This window comes from Prosopis cineraria, unplaced genomic scaffold (genome assembly GCF_029017545.1).
Source record: "Prosopis cineraria cultivar Desert tree isolate PC_DT_omini unplaced genomic scaffold, ASM2901754v1 PC9, whole genome shotgun sequence".
NCBI lineage: Eukaryota > Viridiplantae > Streptophyta > Magnoliopsida > Fabales > Fabaceae > Prosopis > Prosopis cineraria.
In genome coordinates this window covers 1,594,795-1,616,064 of record NW_026555340.1, presented here as the reverse complement: position 1 = coordinate 1,616,064, position 21,270 = coordinate 1,594,795, and the positions used below count along the sequence as shown (strand labels likewise).

The 21,270-nt window shown below is 32.8% G+C and overlaps 2 protein-coding genes across 2 annotated transcripts; one reads left to right on the top strand and one right to left on the bottom strand.

Moving 5' to 3' along the window:
- Window positions 1–7,589: 7,589 nt before the first annotated feature.
- LOC129320370 (inositol transporter 1-like) lies at window positions 7,590–12,823 on the bottom strand. Its single transcript, XM_054965795.1, has 4 exons — window positions 12,637–12,823; window positions 11,258–11,328; window positions 9,078–9,413; window positions 7,590–7,721 (listed from the first exon to the last, which is right to left on the bottom strand). Exons 1-4 carry the CDS (start codon window positions 12,821–12,823, stop codon window positions 7,590–7,592), a joined length of 726 nt encoding a protein of 241 aa, XP_054821770.1.
- Window positions 12,824–15,208: 2,385 nt separating this feature from the next.
- On the top strand, window positions 15,209–16,402 carry LOC129319433 (uncharacterized). Its single transcript, XM_054964498.1, has 2 exons — window positions 15,209–15,673; window positions 15,768–16,402. Exon 2 carries the CDS (start codon window positions 15,822–15,824, stop codon window positions 16,332–16,334), a length of 513 nt encoding a protein of 170 aa, XP_054820473.1. The 5' UTR covers window positions 15,209–15,673; window positions 15,768–15,821; the 3' UTR covers window positions 16,335–16,402.
- Window positions 16,403–21,270: the final 4,868 nt, after the last annotated feature.

Genomic DNA, 21,270 nt, shown 5'->3' with positions numbered 1-21,270 from the left:
TAATGTGTACCACACAAGTTTGAGACTTAACAATTTTTTTTCACAAACATAAGTTTGATATCAAAATGCTTTGTACGACTGGATTTTCTGTGATTATTAGCATAGTATATTGTAGATTTGTTATCACAGTAAATGGTTAGAGGACGTGATATTGACTCAACTAGGCGCATGCCAGATATCAACTTCCTCAGCCATATAGTGTGACGAGTAGTCTCAAAACAAGCAATATACTCAGCTTCTATAGATGAAACTGTTGTAAGTGTCTGTTTCACACTTTTTCAAGAGACAATTCCTCCAGACAAAATGAAAATGTAGCCGGTTGTGGATTTACAATCATCTAGACAAGAGGCAAAATCTGAAACTGAAAAGCCAATAATTTCAAGATCTTCTGATCCCTTAAAGTCATAATTAGAATACCCAATAACCTCAAGAGAATTTGACCTTTTGTGAGTCAACATATAATTCTTCGTACCCTGAAGATACCTCATAACTTTCTTAGCAGCCTTCCAATGATCCGGACCTGAATTATTTAAATATCGACCCAGCACTCCAATAGCAAAGGCTATATCTGGTCGAGTACACACTTGAACATATATAAGGCTGCCAACAGTGGAAGCGCATGGTATCTTTTTCATTTTAGCCCTCTTCTTATCATCCTTGGGACATTGTAACTTTGACAACAACTCACCTTTCTGTACAGGAGTAGGTGAGGAAAAACATGAATCCATTTTGAATCTCTTAAGTACTTGCTCAATATAAGTGGTCTGTGATAAACCAAGAATACCACAAGATCTATCACGATGAATCTGTATCCCAAGAATGAAGGAGGCTTCACCCATGTCCTTTATATCAAAATGGCAAGATAATAGGTGCTTTATCTCATTGAGGAAATTTATTGAATTGTTGGATAACAAGATATCATCAATATAGAGAACAAGAATGGCAAAATTGTTCCCCTCAAACTTCTGATAGATACACTGATTTGAGACATTCTTAACAAAACTGAGCGAGGTGATAACTTCATCAAACTTCAGATACCACTGCCTAGAGGCCTGTTTTAGCCCATAGATGGATTTCTTCAATCTGCACACTAGATGTTCTTTACTAGATTCAACAAAACCATCAGGTTGTGTCATGTAGACCTCTTCATATAAATCACCATTCAAGAATGTAGTCTTGACATTCATTTGGTAAAGATCAAGATCAAACTGTGCAACTAAAGCCATTACCACTTTAAAGGCATCTTTGGTGGATACTGGAGAGAAGGTCTCTGTGTAATTAATACCTTCTTTCTGGTTGTAGCCTTTAGCTACAAGTCTGGCTTTGTATCTATCAATTTCACCTCTACCTCCTCATTTTGTTTTAAAGACCTACTTGTAACCTACTGGTTTAAAACACTTTAGTAGCTCTACAAGCTCCTATACATGATTGCGGTACATCGAGGTGATTTTTTTACTCACAGCCTTTAGCCATTTAGAAGAATGGAGCTAAAAATAGCCTCTTGGTAAGATATTGGGTCTAAAATATCAATAGCATTTGAATCAAATTCCTATAGAAACACCATGTAATCATCTAGAATAGCAGACCTATGAACCCTTTGGGACCATCTTGGTTTAACAACCGGATCCCTATTACCCTCTAAAGGTGGTTCATCTCGAGCTTCATCCTAATTCACGACATTATTTCTGTCAACATAAGGGGTTGTCAAGATAGGCATAGGCAAAATACTGCTTTCGTCATGCAAAGTAATATGCCTAGGTATAGAGCTCCCACTGTCTAAGGCATCTTAAAGAAATAAGCTCAGTCAGATTCAATTACCCTAGTAGTGTGATTTGGACAATAGAATCTGTACCCACAAGATCCGATGCAATAGCCAATAAAGAAACCATCAATAGTTTTAACATCAAGCTTCATCTGTTGTGAATTGTAAGGTTTTACTTATGCTTTACAAACCTAAACTCGCATATGCTTCAGTGCAAGAGTCCTTCTAAAATACAACTCGTATGAAGTCTTTAGAATTGACTTGCTAGGAACTTGATTCAAAATATAAACAGAAGTTTTAAGTGCATCACCCCACAAGAATTCCGACAGTGAGGAGTGACTAATCATGCTTCTAACTATATCCATGAGAGTATGATTTCGCCTTTCTGCAACCCCATTTTGCTGCGGGGTGCCAAGCATAGTATACTGAGCTTCAATGCCATGCTCTTGAAGGTACAAAGCAAATGACCCAGGGTTCCTACCAGTTTCAGTATATCTCCCACAAAATTCTCCTCCTCTATCAGATCTCACACATTTGATCAACTTGCTAGATTTCAATTCGACTGCTGCTTTAAAGGTCTTGAATGCATTAAGAGACTCGCCCTTTTCACGCAAGAGTTCAATCCATCCATGACGAGAGTAATTATATGTGAAGGTGATGAAATATCTGAAACTACCTATAGTCGGAGGTGTTATAAGTCCACAGATATCAGTATGGATTAGGTCTAAAGTGTTTTTAGACCTCTTTGCCCCTTTGATTCTAGCTCTAGTAGGAATTTTCCCTTATGCAATCAACACAAATCTCAAAATCTGAGAAATCAAGGTTTTATAAGACACCTTGCTTGGCTATGCGCTCCAATCTTTCTCTAGAGATATGACCTAAACGACGATGCCATAACATGGAGGAATTATCATTAGGCCTTTAACGTTTATGCCCAATGGCAGCACTGATATGGAGATTAGGAAATTCAAGTGACCAAATTATTCAATGATATAAATCGTATATCAAGGAAGTGAAACCAACATTAATAGAATCAAAACAAATGTCAATTTTCTCATTTTCTTGGAAGAATGAATAGCCACAAATATCCAATGCAGAAGTTAAAATTAAGTTCCTCTTCGCAGAAGGTACATAAACAACATTGTTCAAATGTAAAACATGACCAGAATTTAAATACAAAGAAATAGTTTTAATGCATTTAATTGATACCTTGCTCCCTGCTATACCAAAGACTGACTTCTGTGCCTCACTTGAAACCTTTCAGTTTCTTAGCCCCTGTAGAAAATTCACAACATGTACAGTGGCACCAGAATCCAGCCACCATAAGTCAAAGGAAGTTTCAATGGTGTTAGATTCAAAACAAACTAGAGCTAGAGGAGTAGTTTGAAGAATTTTACCTTCACTTTCTTGTTTGTTTTTCAATTTGAAGCAATTAGCTTTAATGTGACCCGATTTCTTGCAATAATTGCATAACCCCTTAAAGGGTTTCTTCCTTGACTTCTCACTCTTATCACCATCTTCTTAAAAGTTGGATTATTAGGCTTAGGGGCCTCATGCTTCTTCTTCTTTTTCTTATATAACCCTCTAGATTTGCTGTTAGAACCATGAGAAACATAGTTTATTGAGTGAGAGGAATTCTTCTTTATAACTTTCTCTTCTTGAATGACTATTGATATCATCTGGTTAATAGACCATTCAGCTTCTTGTGAGTTGTATGAGGCCCTCAAGAATGCATACTCTGATGGCAGTGATTGAAAAACACGGTAAATCAATGTACTTTCACCCAAATCAATCCCATATAATTTAAGTTTGTTATAATAATGAACAAGCTTCAAAATGTGCTCCCTAACACCAGAAACTCCGTCATATCGAGTATTGTCAAGAAGTGACAAATAGTAGTTCTTTTGAGTCTTGTCAAGCTTCTTGTGTTTGTTACTAATAGCTTTCAAGTACTCCACCGCAGTATCCTTTTTAGGAATGCTGTCCTAATTTTCTTTTCAATTGTGTACTTGATGATTGCTAGACAGATCCGGTTGGACTCACTCTATTGCTTATGGAATGCCATTTCAGAAGTACTGGACTCAGAAGAGAGATCTGCAGGCTTGGGCTCTCTCAAGTTAAATCTTTCTTAGAGATGGTCAGATACATATTTAGAGATTCTTTTCAGTCATCATAGTTAGTCCCATTGAGAGCCTTCATAAAGGATAGTTGCATAAAAGCAGAAACTGAAATTGCAAAATAGAAAATGGGAAATATTAATTATGTGTGCATAACATAATTATAAAACAGAATTCCCCAGCAAGCGATTATCAATTATGCAACTATAATCATGCACCAAGAAGGCTCAAATACCATAAAGATTTAGCTCATACAAAAGTTCATACAAAATAATGCATTAAACATTTCCATACCTATAGGGTACAACAAATATCTAACACATTAAAGGAGAGCTATTAGCCTATCCTCAAAACCAACCATCAAAAAATCACATTAATAATGTCACACTTATAAGGTATGTCTATTATCAATGCTACAAGATCCAAAGCATCATCAATAATTCACAAAGTCACAAATTTTATGACCTTAGGACAAAACAAAATAATTTCAAAAGTTCTTGGGGTCTTTTGGGAATTAGGGAACAAATTTAGCACTTAAATGAAATTTTGAAAGGTAATCAGGGGCTAATAAGTAATTTTGAAAGAGATTTAGGTCAAAATTGCAATTCTGAAAGTTAAGGGACTTATTTATAATTTCTAAAAATTTCATGGGGTCATAGAGTAAATTCAAGACATTATGGGCCAAAGGAGGTAATTTAAACTGAGGTCGAAACGCAATTAACTGAAAAAATAATTTTTTTTGGTTGCTAATGCGCCGTTTGCTTGTCAGAAATCCATACTCAAGCGTTTTCTCCGTTTGCTCGTTGGAAATCAACGCTCCACGTATTAACTTTGTATATCTCAATTCAAATAAATAAGTAAATTAATGTATGCATACCTAAAGAATCCATGAGCGCTTGAGAAATCTCAATTACCTTGAGTGTAGACAGGTGCACAACCCACAGGTCCCTAGAGCCTTTAGAGAGTTCAGAGATAATAGAGTAGAAGAAAAAAATGAGTCGTGTGTTTTCGGTTATCAACTGATCGACTTATATTGATCAGATTTCTAATTGCCTTATTAAATAATTAAATAATTATATTATCTATTATCTTTGACTCAGTCAGTTAAAGAGATAGGAAATAATTGACGGCTACTGGATTGTCGGTTGGGCCTCTACCCATTGGGCTCACTTGTGTGGTCCACCTATCACAGTCCACACAAGATCATAAGGACCAATTTGCTTGAATTCATTAATTAATGTTAATCCATAATAAAATTCCAACAAAAATAGGATCAATTGCTTATATCCTGGATGTTTTGCTCTATGATCGATGGTCTCCTTACTAGAGTTGTCAAATGCGAGACATCATTACAGATCTAGGAGCACATTCAGCATCACTTCCCTTCTCAGATTTGAGCTAAGGCGCATCAATTGAAGGCACAACTCAAAGGTACCAAGAAAGGAAATCTTTCTGCAAATGAATACCTCTTAAAGATTAATTGAATTACTAACTTACTTGCTACAATCGGATAACCAATTTCTGACTTTATCTTTAAAGGTCTACCTAAAGAATATGATTCACTTTGACCTCTATAGTTGATACTCTTAACCATTGGTTGCTTACAACAATGTAGGCCAAAGTTGTTGGGTTTGAATTTGTTAAATAGCTGTACCAGGATGATCTTGATTTTTGAGGAGTATGAGAAGTAACTGTAAATCAATCTTTTAACTAGTTCTACAAACATGACAGGTTTCTATTTCAAGGCAAAAACCCTATGCATTCCACAAGGTTCTTTAAGAGAGGCCATAATTTGAGAAGCACATGACGATAGATTAGTCGGACATTTTTGATAAGATAAAATAGTTGACCTAGTGAAGGAAAATTTTTACTGGCCTCGACTTCAACAGGATGTAAACAATCATATATAAAAATGCAAAATTTGCCACTTGGCCAAGTCTAAAGGTTAGAATACTTGGTTATACATGCCTTTGCCAAGTCCAAAAGCACCTTAAGAAGATGGGAGCATAGATTTGTTCTAGGTTTACCATGGACTTAGAGGCAATGATGTTTATAAAAAATGGCCCATTTCATTCCATGCCAGAGGACTAATGATGTTTTTTCAAGTAGCAGATTTGTACTTTAAAGAGATTGTTCATCTTTATGGCATTCCCAAGACTATCACTTTTAATGATGATGTGAAGTTTCTCAGCCACTTTTGGCAGAAGCTATGGAAGAAGATGGAAAATAAGCTTCAATTTAGTAATGCTAGTCATCCCTAGACGGACGGTCAAACTAAAGCTATAAATAAGGTTCTTAGCAATCTTCTTTGCAGTTTCATGGGGAAGAATTTGAAGCAGTGAGATCTCATTTTTTCTCAAGTTGAATTTGTCTACAATAACTCTGTCAACCAAGCAATTGGGAAGGGCTTGTTTGAAGTTGTTTATGGTACTCGTCCCCTTAGTCCATTAGACTTGACCTTTTTACTTGATAAGCAGTAATATAGTTTTGATGTTGATTAAAGGGCTAAGGAAATCAAGAAGTTGCATGAACAAGTTTGTACACAAATACAAAAGTAGAACTTGAGATACAAGACTCAACGTGACAAGCATCGAAAGTATCAAACTTTTAATGTGGGAGGCTTGATTTGGATACATATGCAAAAGGAAAAATTTCCTAAACAACTAAACACCAAGCTATCTTCAAGCGCTGATAGTCCATTCAAGACTGTGTAAAAGATCAACAACAATGCTTATAAGGTGAAATTGCTTGGTTCTTATGGAGTGTCTGCCACCTTCAATGTTGCTGATCTATCTCCTTACATTGATGATGATGTTGAGTTTAACTCGAGGGCGAGTTCCATTAAACTCGAGGAGGATGAAATGGATGAAACGGAAGCCAGAGCAGCCATGCTGGAAATGAAGGTTTAGAAATGTCCCAAGTTAATAACATTCAAAACCCAGTTATAACGTGTGTAACCTTTGTTCTATGTTTTTTGTTTTCATTTGCCCATATGACAATGTAAGTATAGCCTTGTTTCAATGTAAGGACAGAAAATCTTCAAAGAATAAAACGAGAGTTCTTTCATTCAGTTTCTAAGCCATTTCTTCTTTTCTATCCTATATATATTAATTAAAACTCTTTGATACTTGAGTGCTAAAGAAGATATATGAGTCCATGGATAATCTAAAGTGATAATTAAAATAAAGTAACAAGAAGAGAAACAATTAAAGAGAAAATTGGTGTATACTTATTCTTTTCTATATAGGGTAAAAGAGCAAATTGACCCATAAACTATAGATTTAGGGACATCTAGGATTCTAAACTCATTTTTTGTACAATATTTCTTTCAACTTTTAAAAATGGTACAATTTAGACTCTGCAGTTAACAAAAGTTAAACTTGATTGTTAGTTGATCAAAAAATAATTGAAAAAGACCTTAAAAATTACAAAGGATCAATAAAATTTTCTTGGACTTTATTATCAAAAATATTTTCTTGGTACTTTTTTGTAATTTTTGGATCCTTTAATGTCATTTTTGGTCCTTTTCTGTAACTTTTATATTCTTTTTTTTAATCAAATTTTTAACTAATGATCAAAGTTAACTTTTGTTAACGATAATGGTTAGATTGCACCATTTCCAAAAGCTAAAGGGGAACAATGCATAAAAAATTTTAGGATCTCTGACTTTTTCTGAACTAGAACTACAGTTTAGGGGTAAATTTATTCTTTTACTCTTTTACACACACACCCCCCTTCAGATAAAGCCATCTGGGAGACTTAGGAAGAAAGAGAATGAGAACAAGCTGAAAGAGAGCAGATGAACCTGCAAGTCCAAGCATCCAGCTCCATGTCCCAGGAACCTGCATGTGTGGAATGATTAGAAATTACCAATTAAAGAGAGTACTTAGTATCATGTCACAATTAAAATTGAAATAAAGTAAATTATAAAGAATTAAATTTCGTGAATTTTGTCTTCTCAATTTTCAAAACCAATATGAACTTTTTATTTTGTCATTTCACTTAAGTACATGCTCTGCATTTCTATTTTCAAATGTAAGCTCAAATTTCTTCGAAAACAAAATTGTATAAATTTTCTTTATATTTTGTTGAAATGGCAAAAACTTTTCCTTCTATTTTTAAAGCGGCACAAGCCTCCCATGAAAATAGAATGACAGTTTACTTGTGTGTTTTAATTTCATTTTTAAAGGAAAATTAAGAGATATTTATATAATTTTTTTGGTAATAAAATATTCATATAATATATTGCTAAGTTCAGAGTGACATTTATATCATCAATCTTGAAGATAGAAGAAAGGGTTAAGTGAGTAATTGATAAAATTTCTAAAGTTTTAAAATAACACACAAGCCTTCATTGAAAGTAGAAAACCATCTTGTGTAATCTAGAAAACTTTAGAGGACATTTGTGTAATACATTCTTCATTTGCAAGAAAACTCAAGTTGCACATAAAAATATAATTGACATTTATACAATTTAGCAAATTTCAACAGAGATCATTCTAATTTATGTTTAAGTTTTAAAAAAGAAGGAATTTAATCATTTGGTCCCTATAATTTTGATTTAATTGTTATAACTCAATCCTTATAGTTTTGACTAGATTGTAACTCAAATTTTAAACTTTAACTTGTTGCAACTCATTTCCAATAGTTTTAACCATTTAAAATAGGGTTAAAAAATATCCTAAATCCTAAACTATTGTGCAAATAATATCTTGAAATTTGAACTCCTAAAATGTGTAAAAATTCTTTTCAACTTCTAAATTCCAAACGCCTGAGACCTTGCTGTTAAGTTAGAAAAAATGACTGCTATTTTTAAGGGTCAAGATGAGTGCTACATTAGTGTACAATTAAGTCCCTAACAGTAGGTTTCATACACTTAGAATTTAAAAGTTGAGGGGAGTTTTTGTATATTTTAGGAGTTTAGGGGGTAGGATACTATTTCTACATTAGTTTAGGATTTAGGATGCTCATTAACCCTTAAAAATAATAGTCCATAAAGTTAAGGGTCTGACTTACATTCGAGTCAAAATTAGAGATTAAGTTGCATTAAGTTATATAAAATTAAAAGGATTGAGTTATAATCAAATCAAAACTATAAGACTAAATGATTAATTTTCTCTTTACAGATAATTTCAACAAAACTAAAGGAAAATCCTTATAATCAAATATTCTAACAATAAGCATAGCAGATTAATTACCTCTGTTAGGGCATATTTGATGAGATAAGAAAGGAACTGTCCACTGGTAATCAAGAGGACATTGGCACTAGCTAACCCTGCTCGGACTTCAGAAGGAGAAACTTCAACAATGTAGACAGGAACTGTTACAGAGGCAGCACCAACATTAAGTCGCACCAAAAAGCGTCCAAACATGATCACACAAGGGATTGGTGCTAAAGCCATCACCAATGATCCTATCATGAAGTTGCATTCAGCCATCAACGTCGCCTTCTTCCTCCCCCACCCGTCATTTACTACACCTCCCACAATCAACCCATAGATAGCTCCGATCAATGCCGTGCCGGCAATTAATTCCTATAAAAATGACACAATTAGTGATTTATTTGAGACATGATTAGGCATTAAATATAGGCATTTCTTTCAATAAGAATTTGAATATTGATTTACTAGATTGTGAGGGATTAGCCTCTTCATTAGACCCAATCCCCATTAGTTGATTTGTGAATTTAAGTATTAATAAACTTAAATGAATGTAACTCTAGAGTTGTCAATTAGGATTGAGTCTGTTGAGCTAGTCCTTTTAAACTCAAAAATATTAAAAGCTAAGCCACTACTTTGGAGTATAAATTAATAATTTGAAGCCCAAAAATAAAAAGACTGCCCCTTTAGGGCTAGTGCCAGCCCCTTTAAGCCTTTTTATATATTTTTTTAAAATTTTAATATGAAAAAAATTAAATATTACATATAGTTATACACTATAAGAAAACTCTAGTCTCATTTAGTCATTCTTATTCCTTCTCCCTTATCCATCAATTAGCCAACTAACCAAGCACACAGCCAGCCACCCTCCTTTCCTCCATCCATCATCCATCAAGACCTAATTAATGATTCTAGCAAAGCCTTATTGTTATCAGGGTTGATTTTGTGATGTTGCTATTTTTTTATTAGACTTAAACTTGACGTTGAGTGGATTAACTTAAAGTTATTTTTCTACACTTAATGTTTTGCATAATAATTTTTTTAAAATTTTAAATATGTTTTTTTATATTTTTAAATTGAAAAATTGAAAAAAATAGAGCCGTGACCTTCAAGGCTAGCCCTTCAACTTTGAGGATCAGGGCTAAGTTGTGTAAAATGAAACTTTGAAGTGTAATAGGGCTTAAAAGGGCCAATTTATTTAAGCCCTTACCCTCCAAGGGCAGGCCCTTTTGGGCTAAATCAACCCAAATTGACAGTGCAGTGTTATCAAAACTTAGACTGGACTGGCCGGTTCAACCGGTCGGATTGAGAACTGGCTATGTGTTTGGTCCGAAACACTATTTGAATTGGTCAAAATGCGGATCAAGACAAAATCGGCAAGATTGACTATAAATCGGGAGAAATTGGCAAAACTGACAAGTTAGCTAGTTCTATCAGGCAGTGAAAATGACAAAAAATACAGACCTTCCATGCCAAAAAAAAAATCAAAAACTTTGTGCTATATAACTCATATATGTGTGTGTGTGTGTGTGGTTATTTCTATTTGTGCTTGGGTTTAAATATATGTATGTATGTATGTATGTATGTATGTATATGGTTATTTTTATTTGTGCTTGGGTTTAAATATTTATCTTACTTACTTAAATATTTAGATTAGAGTTTTGCAAGCGTGTGATGAGTCCTTCCCACTTCACCTAATTGCTATATATTGATAACATAAGTAGAATATATGTTGAAGGAAAATTGTACTTTTAATTTTTTATGATTTCTTTAAATTTTAATTTAAAATTTATAATCAAATATCAAAATGTTTGATATGAAACAAAAAAAAAAAATTTAAGGTGCATGTTCTAATTTGATTTGAACACATGCAGGAGTGTGTGTATATATATATATATATAGTATAAAATTACCCAAGTTTTTTTTTTAAATTGACAATTGGTGTAATTTAGCTCAAGGTATGGTTGGATATTAAATGTGGGCATCTCTTCTAATGAGAATTGAAACATTATACAAGTACTATGTTTTATTTAAAAAAAAAACATACAAATCCTTCCACTGTTGTCTTTGATTTATTTCCGAATTATATTGTGAGCATGAATTAATTTAATTACTGAAAAATGAAACTAAACAGTTTAATGAATGACTGAACTATGTATTTTATTTGCACTTTTTATCATTATCACTATTTTTTTGGTCCGCTTGAATTGAATACATACCTGAAGAACACTACTGTTATTGATAGACTCAAAATCCTCTTTAATATAGAGGAGGGCCTCTGGTATAAAACCTGAAATATTGAACGAAGTTAACTTTCATGTTAATTTCGTCAAAATAATATATCAATATATTATATATCACTTAATATTTATAAGTTATAAACATTGTGACCAATCTCATAAATAAAAAAAATGAATCTAACTATTTAATATAATACTCCCTTTATCTCAAATTATAAAAGGACTTTAGACAAAATCTCACTTAACAATAAACCTCATTAAATATACTTAATAATATTATTTTTTTACAAAAAATAAATTTACAAATATGTGCTTTATTTAATATATTGAAAAGATAAAGGGATGTAAATTGAATAGAGAGAGAAAGAATAATATTAAAATAAGCTTATATACTAAAACCTTAATTTTTCTAAAGTATTTTCAATTTTGGGATATTGAACCTTTATTAAAAGTGTCTTATAATTTGGAATGAATGAAATAATAAAAGAAAGCTATTGTTTTGGTTAAAACTATGATGACGCCTATTCAAAAGGACATAACGGGTAAAGCGACAAATAGGTCATGTGAATGAAGCTTCAGGCCCAGCAAGATATCTAATAATGATAAGACCGGTTAACATCATGATGAAATGACTTAATTATGTTAGCTCGGGTCTTTGAATCCCTTAAGACTTGGAACCACTATATAGATTGTTGCCTCACACGAGATATTGATCCCAACAAGCCTCGAATCTCATAAGATTGTCACCCTCATCAGTGAATATTTCAGGGACATGAGCTAGTAGCTATAAACAACTAATGATGTCCTGTGCACGTTGTAAATAAGAAGAACTAAGGTTAAAGACATAATGAGCCTAAGAACATAACTCGGTCTACTACGGGAAAGAAGAACGTGCCACGCACGAGCTGAACTTAATCCTTAAGACTCAAGATATATAGATGTATGAGACCGTCAAGGGAATATGGTGTATCATACCATGAATCTCATGGGCCATGCTATTAAATCCCTATTATTTCATGAATGACCTCTAGATTTGTGGGGGCAACTATCTCAGCTAGATCATTATAAAAGGAAAAGAAGGTCACAGAGAGAAGGCTAGAACAAACAATCAATCATTGACACCCATTAATACTTTCAGCATTTTTTCTCTACATTTCCAGATAGTTCTTATAATCATTTTTAACTTTGTAACCATTACGATCTTGTATGTTGCACAGTTATATTAATCAAGCACTTATTATTCCAACTTCTTCACATCTGAGTAAATTGTGGCAAAGGAGTCTAGGAATCTTTTGTTAATTTTTTAAGACTTAGGGACTCTGGCATATCTCGTAGTTTCCAGGAGAGCAGCTATTTACCGATATCATAGCCATAGAGAAGGCCACTAATGGCTACGGTGAAGGTAAGTCCCACGAGATAAGGTTTTTGTGAAATGGTCATTCTCATTTCAGGATGCTCTCTAAATATTCGGAGCTTCCAGCATTCATTGTCATTATCATTTCGCTCACCATTGTCGTTTACCAAAAACGCTTCACAAAATACCATGACTTGTTTGTTGGTAAGAGAAGAGGTAGTTAGAGAGTTCAATATTTAGAGATGCTTGATCATCTCTTCTCTAAAATGATGATAAAAGCTATGGAAGAAAAGAAGTGAGAAACTTGAAAGTTGAAATCAAATTGGTGAGATATCAAACATGAAAGGACAAAATATTTATAAACTTTGAATTAGCCAAGCTAAGAAAAATTTTGGAAGTTTCTTTTAAAAGATATTATGTAGTGTGCGGCTGTGATGCGTAAGGACTATGGAGACTGTTACTGTTCCTACCTGAATTGGTTTGGCACGAAATATATTACTTTCTCCTTCCTAAATTATAGAATATTTTTAAAGAGTTTCTTCATCCTAAAATATAAAAAATTTTAAATAAATTAAGGTTTCATTAAATACATCAATTCTAATATTACTCTTTTTCTCTCTAATTAATTTCTATTTTTTTCAATATATTAAATGATGGGTATTTTTGAAAATCTATATTTTTGTTTTGAAAAGAGAAGGTTGTTAAGTGTATTTAATGAGGTTTATTGATATGACAGATTTTATCTAAAGGTGTCTTATAATTTTGGATGGAGGGAGTATATATTTAATACTCCCTCCATCTTAAATTATAAGATATTTTTAAATAAAATTTACTAATATAAATTCTATCCTTAACAACATTATTTTTTTAAACAAAAATATAAAATTTTAAAAATATCCATAATTTAATATATTGAAAAGAGAAGGAACATAAATTAATTATAAAGAAAGAAAGGGTAATATTAAAATTTATACATTTAATGAAACATTAATCTATCAAAGTGTCTTGTATTTTGAAATGAAGAAACTTTTTAAAAATACTTTATAATTTGGAATAAAGGGAGTATTATATTTATATATGTATTGTCTAATTAATTAATTGCAAGTGGATAGTAGTTTCAACTCTTTTTTTTCCTCTCATTTTACAGTTCATTTCCTCCAGAGAAGGTATGGGTAGAAAAATAGTCCAACTCAATAACAAGACTTTTTTCAAAAAAATAAAATATTAATTACTAGCATTTTAAATTAACACGCCCACACCAAGTTAATTAAATGAAAAAACAGAAATACACACAGAGAGAGAGAGAGAGAGAGAGAGAGAGAGAGAGAGAGAGAGAGTGTGTGTGTGTGTGTGTGTGAGTTTCATTATCCCCTTGTTTGGTTTGGGGGGGGGGAGAGGAGGGATCTTGCTTCCCTTCCCTTGTTTAGATATTGAAAATGGAGGGGAGGTCCAAACCCTTCCCTCCAAAATGGGGGGCTATAGAGGGAAGGGATATAATTTACCCATGTTATATTTTGATAACCCAAAAATTCCCTCTTCAAATAAAACTCATTTTCCTTACATTCTGATGATTCTTGGAGGCTTGGATGGTATCGCTGCTTTTGTGGTAGTCCCAATCGTGACTTGCAATCCTTTATAACTGTGACTTGCAGTCGTTGCTATCATGAAAATTACCACTACCTCCACTATAGCTGCTGCTATCTTGGTCACTATTTTCTATCAGGTTTCGCCACTCCCGTTGTTTTATTTTGTCACCCCCTTCTGTTCTGTTTGTGGTTAGAAGAAAAATTTGTCTGCTCTTGCTTCTCTTGCTTCCTTTGTTCCATTTTGTCACCTCCATCAGTGGTTAACCTATTAAGTTATTTTCTTTTTTTTTTAATGAAATTTTGTATGATGGTGAAGAGTCTTGACGCACCAACGTGAGTGAGGACTGCCTTTCTTATTAGCTATTTCTCTCTCGTTCTTCCCACACACTGGATTCAACCTTGTTTTATTGCATTCTGTTGAGTTTTTTTTATTCCACAATATTTTTATATGATTGGTTGACTGACATGGTGAAAAAGCCAGACCTAACATTTTAAATGCTCTACTTGCTTTCATTATGTAGTTCATTTGATCATGAAGTGATGCATTGAGGTTAGATATGAAGAACTTGACTAATTTCATGAAAAGATGCTTATGCTCAAATTCAGCAAAATGGATATATGTAGATGAATTATTATTTAATCAGCTATACAAAGATGCTCTTTTATAAGGAAGAAACTCACCCTTGATAAGTCTCGTACATTAACAATAAAAAAGCCTCATAACTAAATAAATAAAATTGAATCATATGATGATGATGATGATGATGATGATGATGATGATGATAAAAGCTTTTCTCGAGAAGTTGACGCTATGAAGGATGATCATAATGCTTATGTGCAACAAATTACATGTTAAGGATCATGATCAGTTGCTCTGTGTTTAGTTAATTATTATGTCTTTTTTTATGTTTTCTTTCTAGATTGATCTGATTAGAAACAATGATTCTAAAATTTAATAACTTATATTATTGTGATCATCCTAATCCTGTTTTAATTTAGTTATCCTTATACTATGAAGTTTTTTTATGCAAAGTTAGGGCATACCCAGCTCCTGACTGATTTGGGGATCTCATTTTGCTTTGCCTATTCAATGAAATTTGTAGAATGGCTCCAAGAAAGATGTCAGAAACAAACACTACCATTAATGGACAGAACTTGTCTTGGAGTAGTAATATGGATGAACATTTGATTGATTGTTTTCTTTATGAGCATAACCATGGAGGCAAAGTGAATGGGACATTTACTACTAATGCTTATGACAATATTGTGAAAGAAATGGTTGCTTTATTTGGGAACAAAATTGACAAGGAGAAAGTTAAAAATCATTGGAAGACATTGAAAAAAAACTTCTTAGAAGTTTTTGACATCTTCAAGAATGGCATGAGTGGCTTTGCTTGGAATTCAAATACTTATTAAGGGGATGCAGAACCCTAAGCATGGGATAATTTGATTGAGGTGAGATTGCTTTATATTTGTGTTTTACTTGCTTTGATTATTGTTATTGTTGTTGTTGAATGCTTGTTTTTACTAATAACTTGCTTTTTTTTAGGTTAAACCAAAAGCAGCACATTGGAGAGATACACCTCTCCCTAATTATCAAAAGATGGTTACACTTTATGGATGTGATAGAGCTTCTAGAAAAGGATCCTTAACTACCTCTGACATGAGGAAATGGTCACATACATCAATCCAACCAGAGATAAGGGCAGAAACTATTGATAAGTTTGACAACATTTTATCTGAAAATGATGTCACTTTGGAGAACTTCCTCATTGAGGATCATTCCCCTGAAGTAAACAGTGCAAATAACAATAAGAGCAAACAAGGATTAACACTCAAAGAGAAAGAACTTGAACATTTTGCTAGAATTGAAGGAGCCATGCTTGAGGTTGCAAATGCAATTAAAGAAGGAAATGCTATCATTAAAGAGAAATATTTCCTACCAATTTCAGGAGAAAAAGCTTTGAAGATGATTGAAGAAAGTGGGTGTGACATTAACAAGATTTCTGATATATATTGCTTCCTCATGAATGATCTTACCAAGCTTAGAGTTGTTATTGTTTGCCCACTAAGAGCACGCAAGCAAATCATTATGAAGATGTTCTTTGGTTTTTAGATTAGCATGGGGTTTCATGTTTAAATTATTATTTTGTTGATATATTGTTGCATGATCCATGATTTAGTCCTTCTATAAGTAGGGTGTCTTTTTTTGATCATGACATTTGTTTATGTCATGAATTTGATATTTTGTTAATATTTTGTTGTATGCTCTTTGATTGAGCAATGCATTCCCTACTTTTTGTGGACTAAATATCATTATGGTAGATCATGCCATTAATATATATAGCTAATGCATATAATTAATTACAAGTTCTAGTTGGTCCCATTTTATTATTTATATTCAATGCATATGGTTACAGCTTCTAATTGATTATCATATATATTTTTGAACATTTAAATAATATATATTAACTATATAATAATAATAATTATATTTATATATCATGATTATAATTTATATATTTATAACATTTAAATAATATATATTTATATATTATGATTATAATTTAGCTCACATTCTATTTTTAGTCTTATCTTTTTAAAATTCACATTTATATTTTATTTAATATTTAAAAAAAGTAAGGGAAAAACAATTTTAATAAAATAAGGGTATAATTGTCTATATGTAATTATTTTCCCTTCCCTCCCTTCCTGAACTAAACAAGATCCCTCCCCTCTATTAAAATCCCTCCCCTTCCCTCCCTTCAAACAAACAAAGTGCAAAGGAGCTTAGAAGCAAGATAAATTTATGAAATGGCCAATGAATTTTGAAATTACTTTGCAATACTTAGGGGCTGAAATAAAATTAACTTTTGAAGCAAGATTACCTAGTTCTCATGATTGATTTATATGTGTCGTGTGCATGCGTAGACAGTGAGAGCCTCTTTTTGTTAAGAAAGAGACCTCAAGTTCATTGTGTTGAACTTGAATCTAGGTAATTGTGTTTCAATTTACACTATTTACATGGCTTTGTTGGTTGGCAATTCTATGTTTCAAATATATGTACTCTCTCTGTTTCAAATTATAAGACACTTTTAGACAAAATCTCACATATCAATAAGCCTCATTAAATACACTTAACAATCTTATCTTTTCAAAATAAAAATATAAACTTCTAAAAATACCCATCATTTAATATATCAAAAAGAGAAAGGACAGAAATTAATTGTAGAGAGAGAAAGGGTAATATTGAAATTGGTGCATTTAATGAAATCTTAATCTACTCAGTGTTTTATATTTTGGGATGAAGAAATGCCTTCAAAAGTGCCCTATAATTTAGGATGGAGGGAGTACTTAATAAACTTGGATGAATATGCTAGTAGACCTTTAAACGTTTTCTAAAATCAATCTAGTGGATAATAGTTTTAATTGGAAAAGGAAATACTATGACATTAGTAGGGAGGGTTTCTCTCCTTTACTTTCTTTATCCATTACCTTTTCACTGCAAATTTGAATCATTCAAATTAAATCTATATTTTTAAAAAATTGTCAAATTAAAATTTTCAAATCTAATTTAATGGTCCAAATTTACAGTGGTCTCTCCTCTTCTCTCCTTTGTAGAGGAGAAAATCTAACTTTGACTGTAGCATGTGATTGTTCTTAGTTAAATTAAATTGAAATTGTCATTTTTGTAAGGGAAAACACAATGTTTAGTCTCTATAGTTTGATGGAGTTTTGCTTTTAGTTCCTATACTTTCTTTCTATTGTTATCAGTCCCTATAGTTTTTGTAGTCCATAATGTTAGTCCCTCTCATCATTAACGGTGTTAAATTTATTGAGCTATTATTAACACTATTAAAACTTATGGTGAGTCAGCATGTGTTGTCCATTTAAGTTGTCTACTTGGCACATGAGTGAGTTCAATCAGCATATGATTTAAAAAAGGAAAAGAACATAAAATAAAGGGAAGTTGGAATAAAAATCAGAACTGGAGTGAGACCATTCATGATTAGGGCTCTCTACTTATAGACCCTTACAGTCGAGAAGTTGAGTTAGATGCTAGAGATGTCATCGAACGTGAGACAATATCATCGGATCCTAATCAATAATGGAGGTATGTGTTGCTACCTTTTCTATTTGTGAAGAGCCCTTTTTTTCCACATTTCTCTTGGCATCTCTGTTTGCATTGTCGTTCACATTTTCTCAATCATCAATAGATACTCTATTTTATATAGGTGCTGTTTGAAATTCATTCCTATAGTTTATGTTCGCATTCTCCCATCTCCCATTTCTTTTTGCATACTGTGTTTTTGGTGCATTTCATTTCTATTTCATTTCATTTGATCTTTTTGAGTTATTGTTGTCAATTTTTTTTCACCATTGCTATGTTTTTATGATTGGTAATTTTTTTGTCTCTATTTTTAGGAATGTCTTGCTTGTTTGAGTTTAAATATTGAGGTTTCATAATTTGTTGTATGGTGCAGTATGGATATGGAGAATGAGATTAGTAACAAAAATGAAGGGGATAATCTTAGTGAAAGTAGTGCAGAGGATTCTTTATCAGAGTGAGAGAATAGTGATGAAGAACATATTAGTGATGATTATTTTCATCAATATGTTGATGTTGGTATATCTAACATCTTAGATGAAGTTGTAGGTAGTTCACAATTGATGATAGCACAGCCTAATCAATCCTCAGATGAGAGAAATGCACTTGAGGTTACAGAGGAGGAGATACTAGCTTTGTTATTTGATTATGCATTTGAGGAACTTCATAAAGATAGTGAATGTAGTGATAATGAGGATGGGAAGGCAGCTGAATGTAGGTATGAAAAATACAATTCCTCTGAGATGTGTAAAGAATTTTAGTTTAAGTTAGGCATGGAGTTTAATTTTATTAGTCAATTTAGGGATGCAATGAGAGAATATGCCTTATTTAATGGATATGAATTGGCATTTATCAAAAATGATAAGGTGAGGTGTAGAGTTAAGTGTGCCTTGAGGAATATAAATGGGTAATCTTTGCAAGTAAAGTTAGGCATGAATTAACATATCGTTTGAAGACTTTTAGGTTTAAACATACTTGTAGGGTGTCAATTATTGGGAAGATGGCTACTTATCATTCGATTTTGAAAAGATAGTTGGCTTGTTGAGAACAAACAAAAGTATGAAATTGAATGATATTATTGCATCACTTAGGGACCATTATATAGTTGATGTGTCGGTTTGGAAGGCATACAAGGCAAGGAAATAGGCGAAGGCAATAATTGACGGTGATTACAAAGAACAGTACTAAAAGTTGAAGGACTATTGTAATGAAGTAAAAAGTATAACTTAGAGACAACTTTTTGTCTATTGACTGATAAACTATATATGGAAGGCCTACTTGCGTTTAGGAGAATATGTGAGTGCCTAGGTGTTGTGAAATAGGGATTTCTAGTAGGCTACAGGCTTATAATTGGGTTGGATGTGTGCTTTTTGAAAGGTCCATATGGAAGGATATTGCTTATAGTTGTTGCATGTGATCCTAATGACCAATACTTTCCATTAACTTAGGCTATGGCTTAGGGAGAGAACAAAGACTCATGGAGGTGGTTTTGCTAAACCTATTAGATGACATTAGAAGCATCTAAGAGAAAATATGGGTGTTCATCTCTGACTAGCAAAAGGTATCTTATTTTTTCATTGATATATTAATCTAATGTTATATTTGTATGAATTTTTTTGTTAAAGAACTAATGATTTGTACTCTAATTTTTTTGGAAGGGTCTAATTCAAACATTCAAAGAGTTACATGAAGGTGCTAAGCACCTATGTGAGGCATTTCTATGAAAATATCAAAGAAAATATAGAGGAGGTACTATAGTTTGTGATTTAGTCCTCTGTGCTACAAAAGCCACTTATGAGGCTAAATGGGAAGAGCGAATGAAGGACTTGAAGAATGTGTTGAAAGAAGCCTATGACCATTTTATGGGATTTCCTCTAAGTTACTGGACCAAATCTCATTTTGGAGAGTGTTGTAAATGTGATATGGTCACTAACATCTCATAATCATTCAATGGGAAATTGTTAGAGGCTAGAGAGTTTCCTATTGTGACATTTCTTGGTTGAACTTATCTCATGGCAAGGTTTGGTAAAAATTAGGTGAAGGCTGAGAAGTATCATGACAAGGGAGCGATGTGTCCACGACCTCGCAAAAGGTTGGGCAAAAAAGTGCAAGAATCGAGGATGTGATTGGTTAGATATGTAGGTCAAAATTGATATGAGGTTTCATATCTCACACATAAGTTCAAAGTCAATGTCTTTGCCAAAAGATGTAGTTGCAATTAAATGGTATTCCATATAGGTATATCTCATGTTTTGTTTTGTTCTGTTGCACATTTATTTTTCTACATAGTGAAATGATCTATGTCTATCACTTTGTTATTAGTTAGCTGTTGTTGGAACTTATTGTTTTCACTACTGTGCATCCTTTAACATTGTTGTGTGTGAAATCAATTAGGTGTCTTACTGCTGTGTGTCTCTTAACTTGGTCTCTTAAATAATTCTTTACAGACATGTAATTGCTTGTATATACAAAAAGAGGGAGGATCCACACTAATATGTTGATAATTACTTGAATTTTCTAGCATTTATAGCTTGTTATACCCTTGTAATTGAGCCTATTAATAGGGACAAAATGTGGGATAAAATTGATGGTGAACCCATTAATCCTCCAATATACCACAAGTGTCCTGGTAGCCCTTAAAAGAAGCATAAAAAAGGAGTAGATGAGGACACAACAAAGGTAAGGAGAGAAAATACAAGTCTTAGATGTTCTGGTTGTGGAATGCATGCACACAATTGATGAACTTGCAAGGAATCATCAACAAGCAATCCTAATGGTAATGGGAAGAATCAAGAGCTAACAAGCAATCCAGGTGGTAGAAAGAAGCAAGAGAAAACAAGCAATGCTAGTAGTAGTATAAAGAAGGATCAAGCTGCTCAAAAGACAAGGCTTATCCACATAGGAGTCCATTAATGCAACACTTTTAGGGAGCAATCAACCTTGA

Coding starts and splice junctions, on each gene's coding strand:
- LOC129320370 (XM_054965795.1), bottom strand. CDS start 12,823: ATGGTATTTTGTGAAGCGTTTTTGGTAAACGACAATGGTGAGCGAAAT. Junction 11,329..12,636: donor TCTCTATGGCTATGATATCG/GTAAATAGCTGC, acceptor TCAATATTTCAG/GTTTTATACCAGAGGCCCTC. Junction 7,722..9,077: donor TCAAATATGCCCTAACAGAG/GTAATTAATCTG, acceptor CCACACATGCAG/GTTCCTGGGACATGGAGCTG.
- LOC129319433 (XM_054964498.1), top strand. CDS start 15,822: ATGGTTACACTTTATGGATGTGATAGAGCTTCTAGAAAAGGATCCTTA.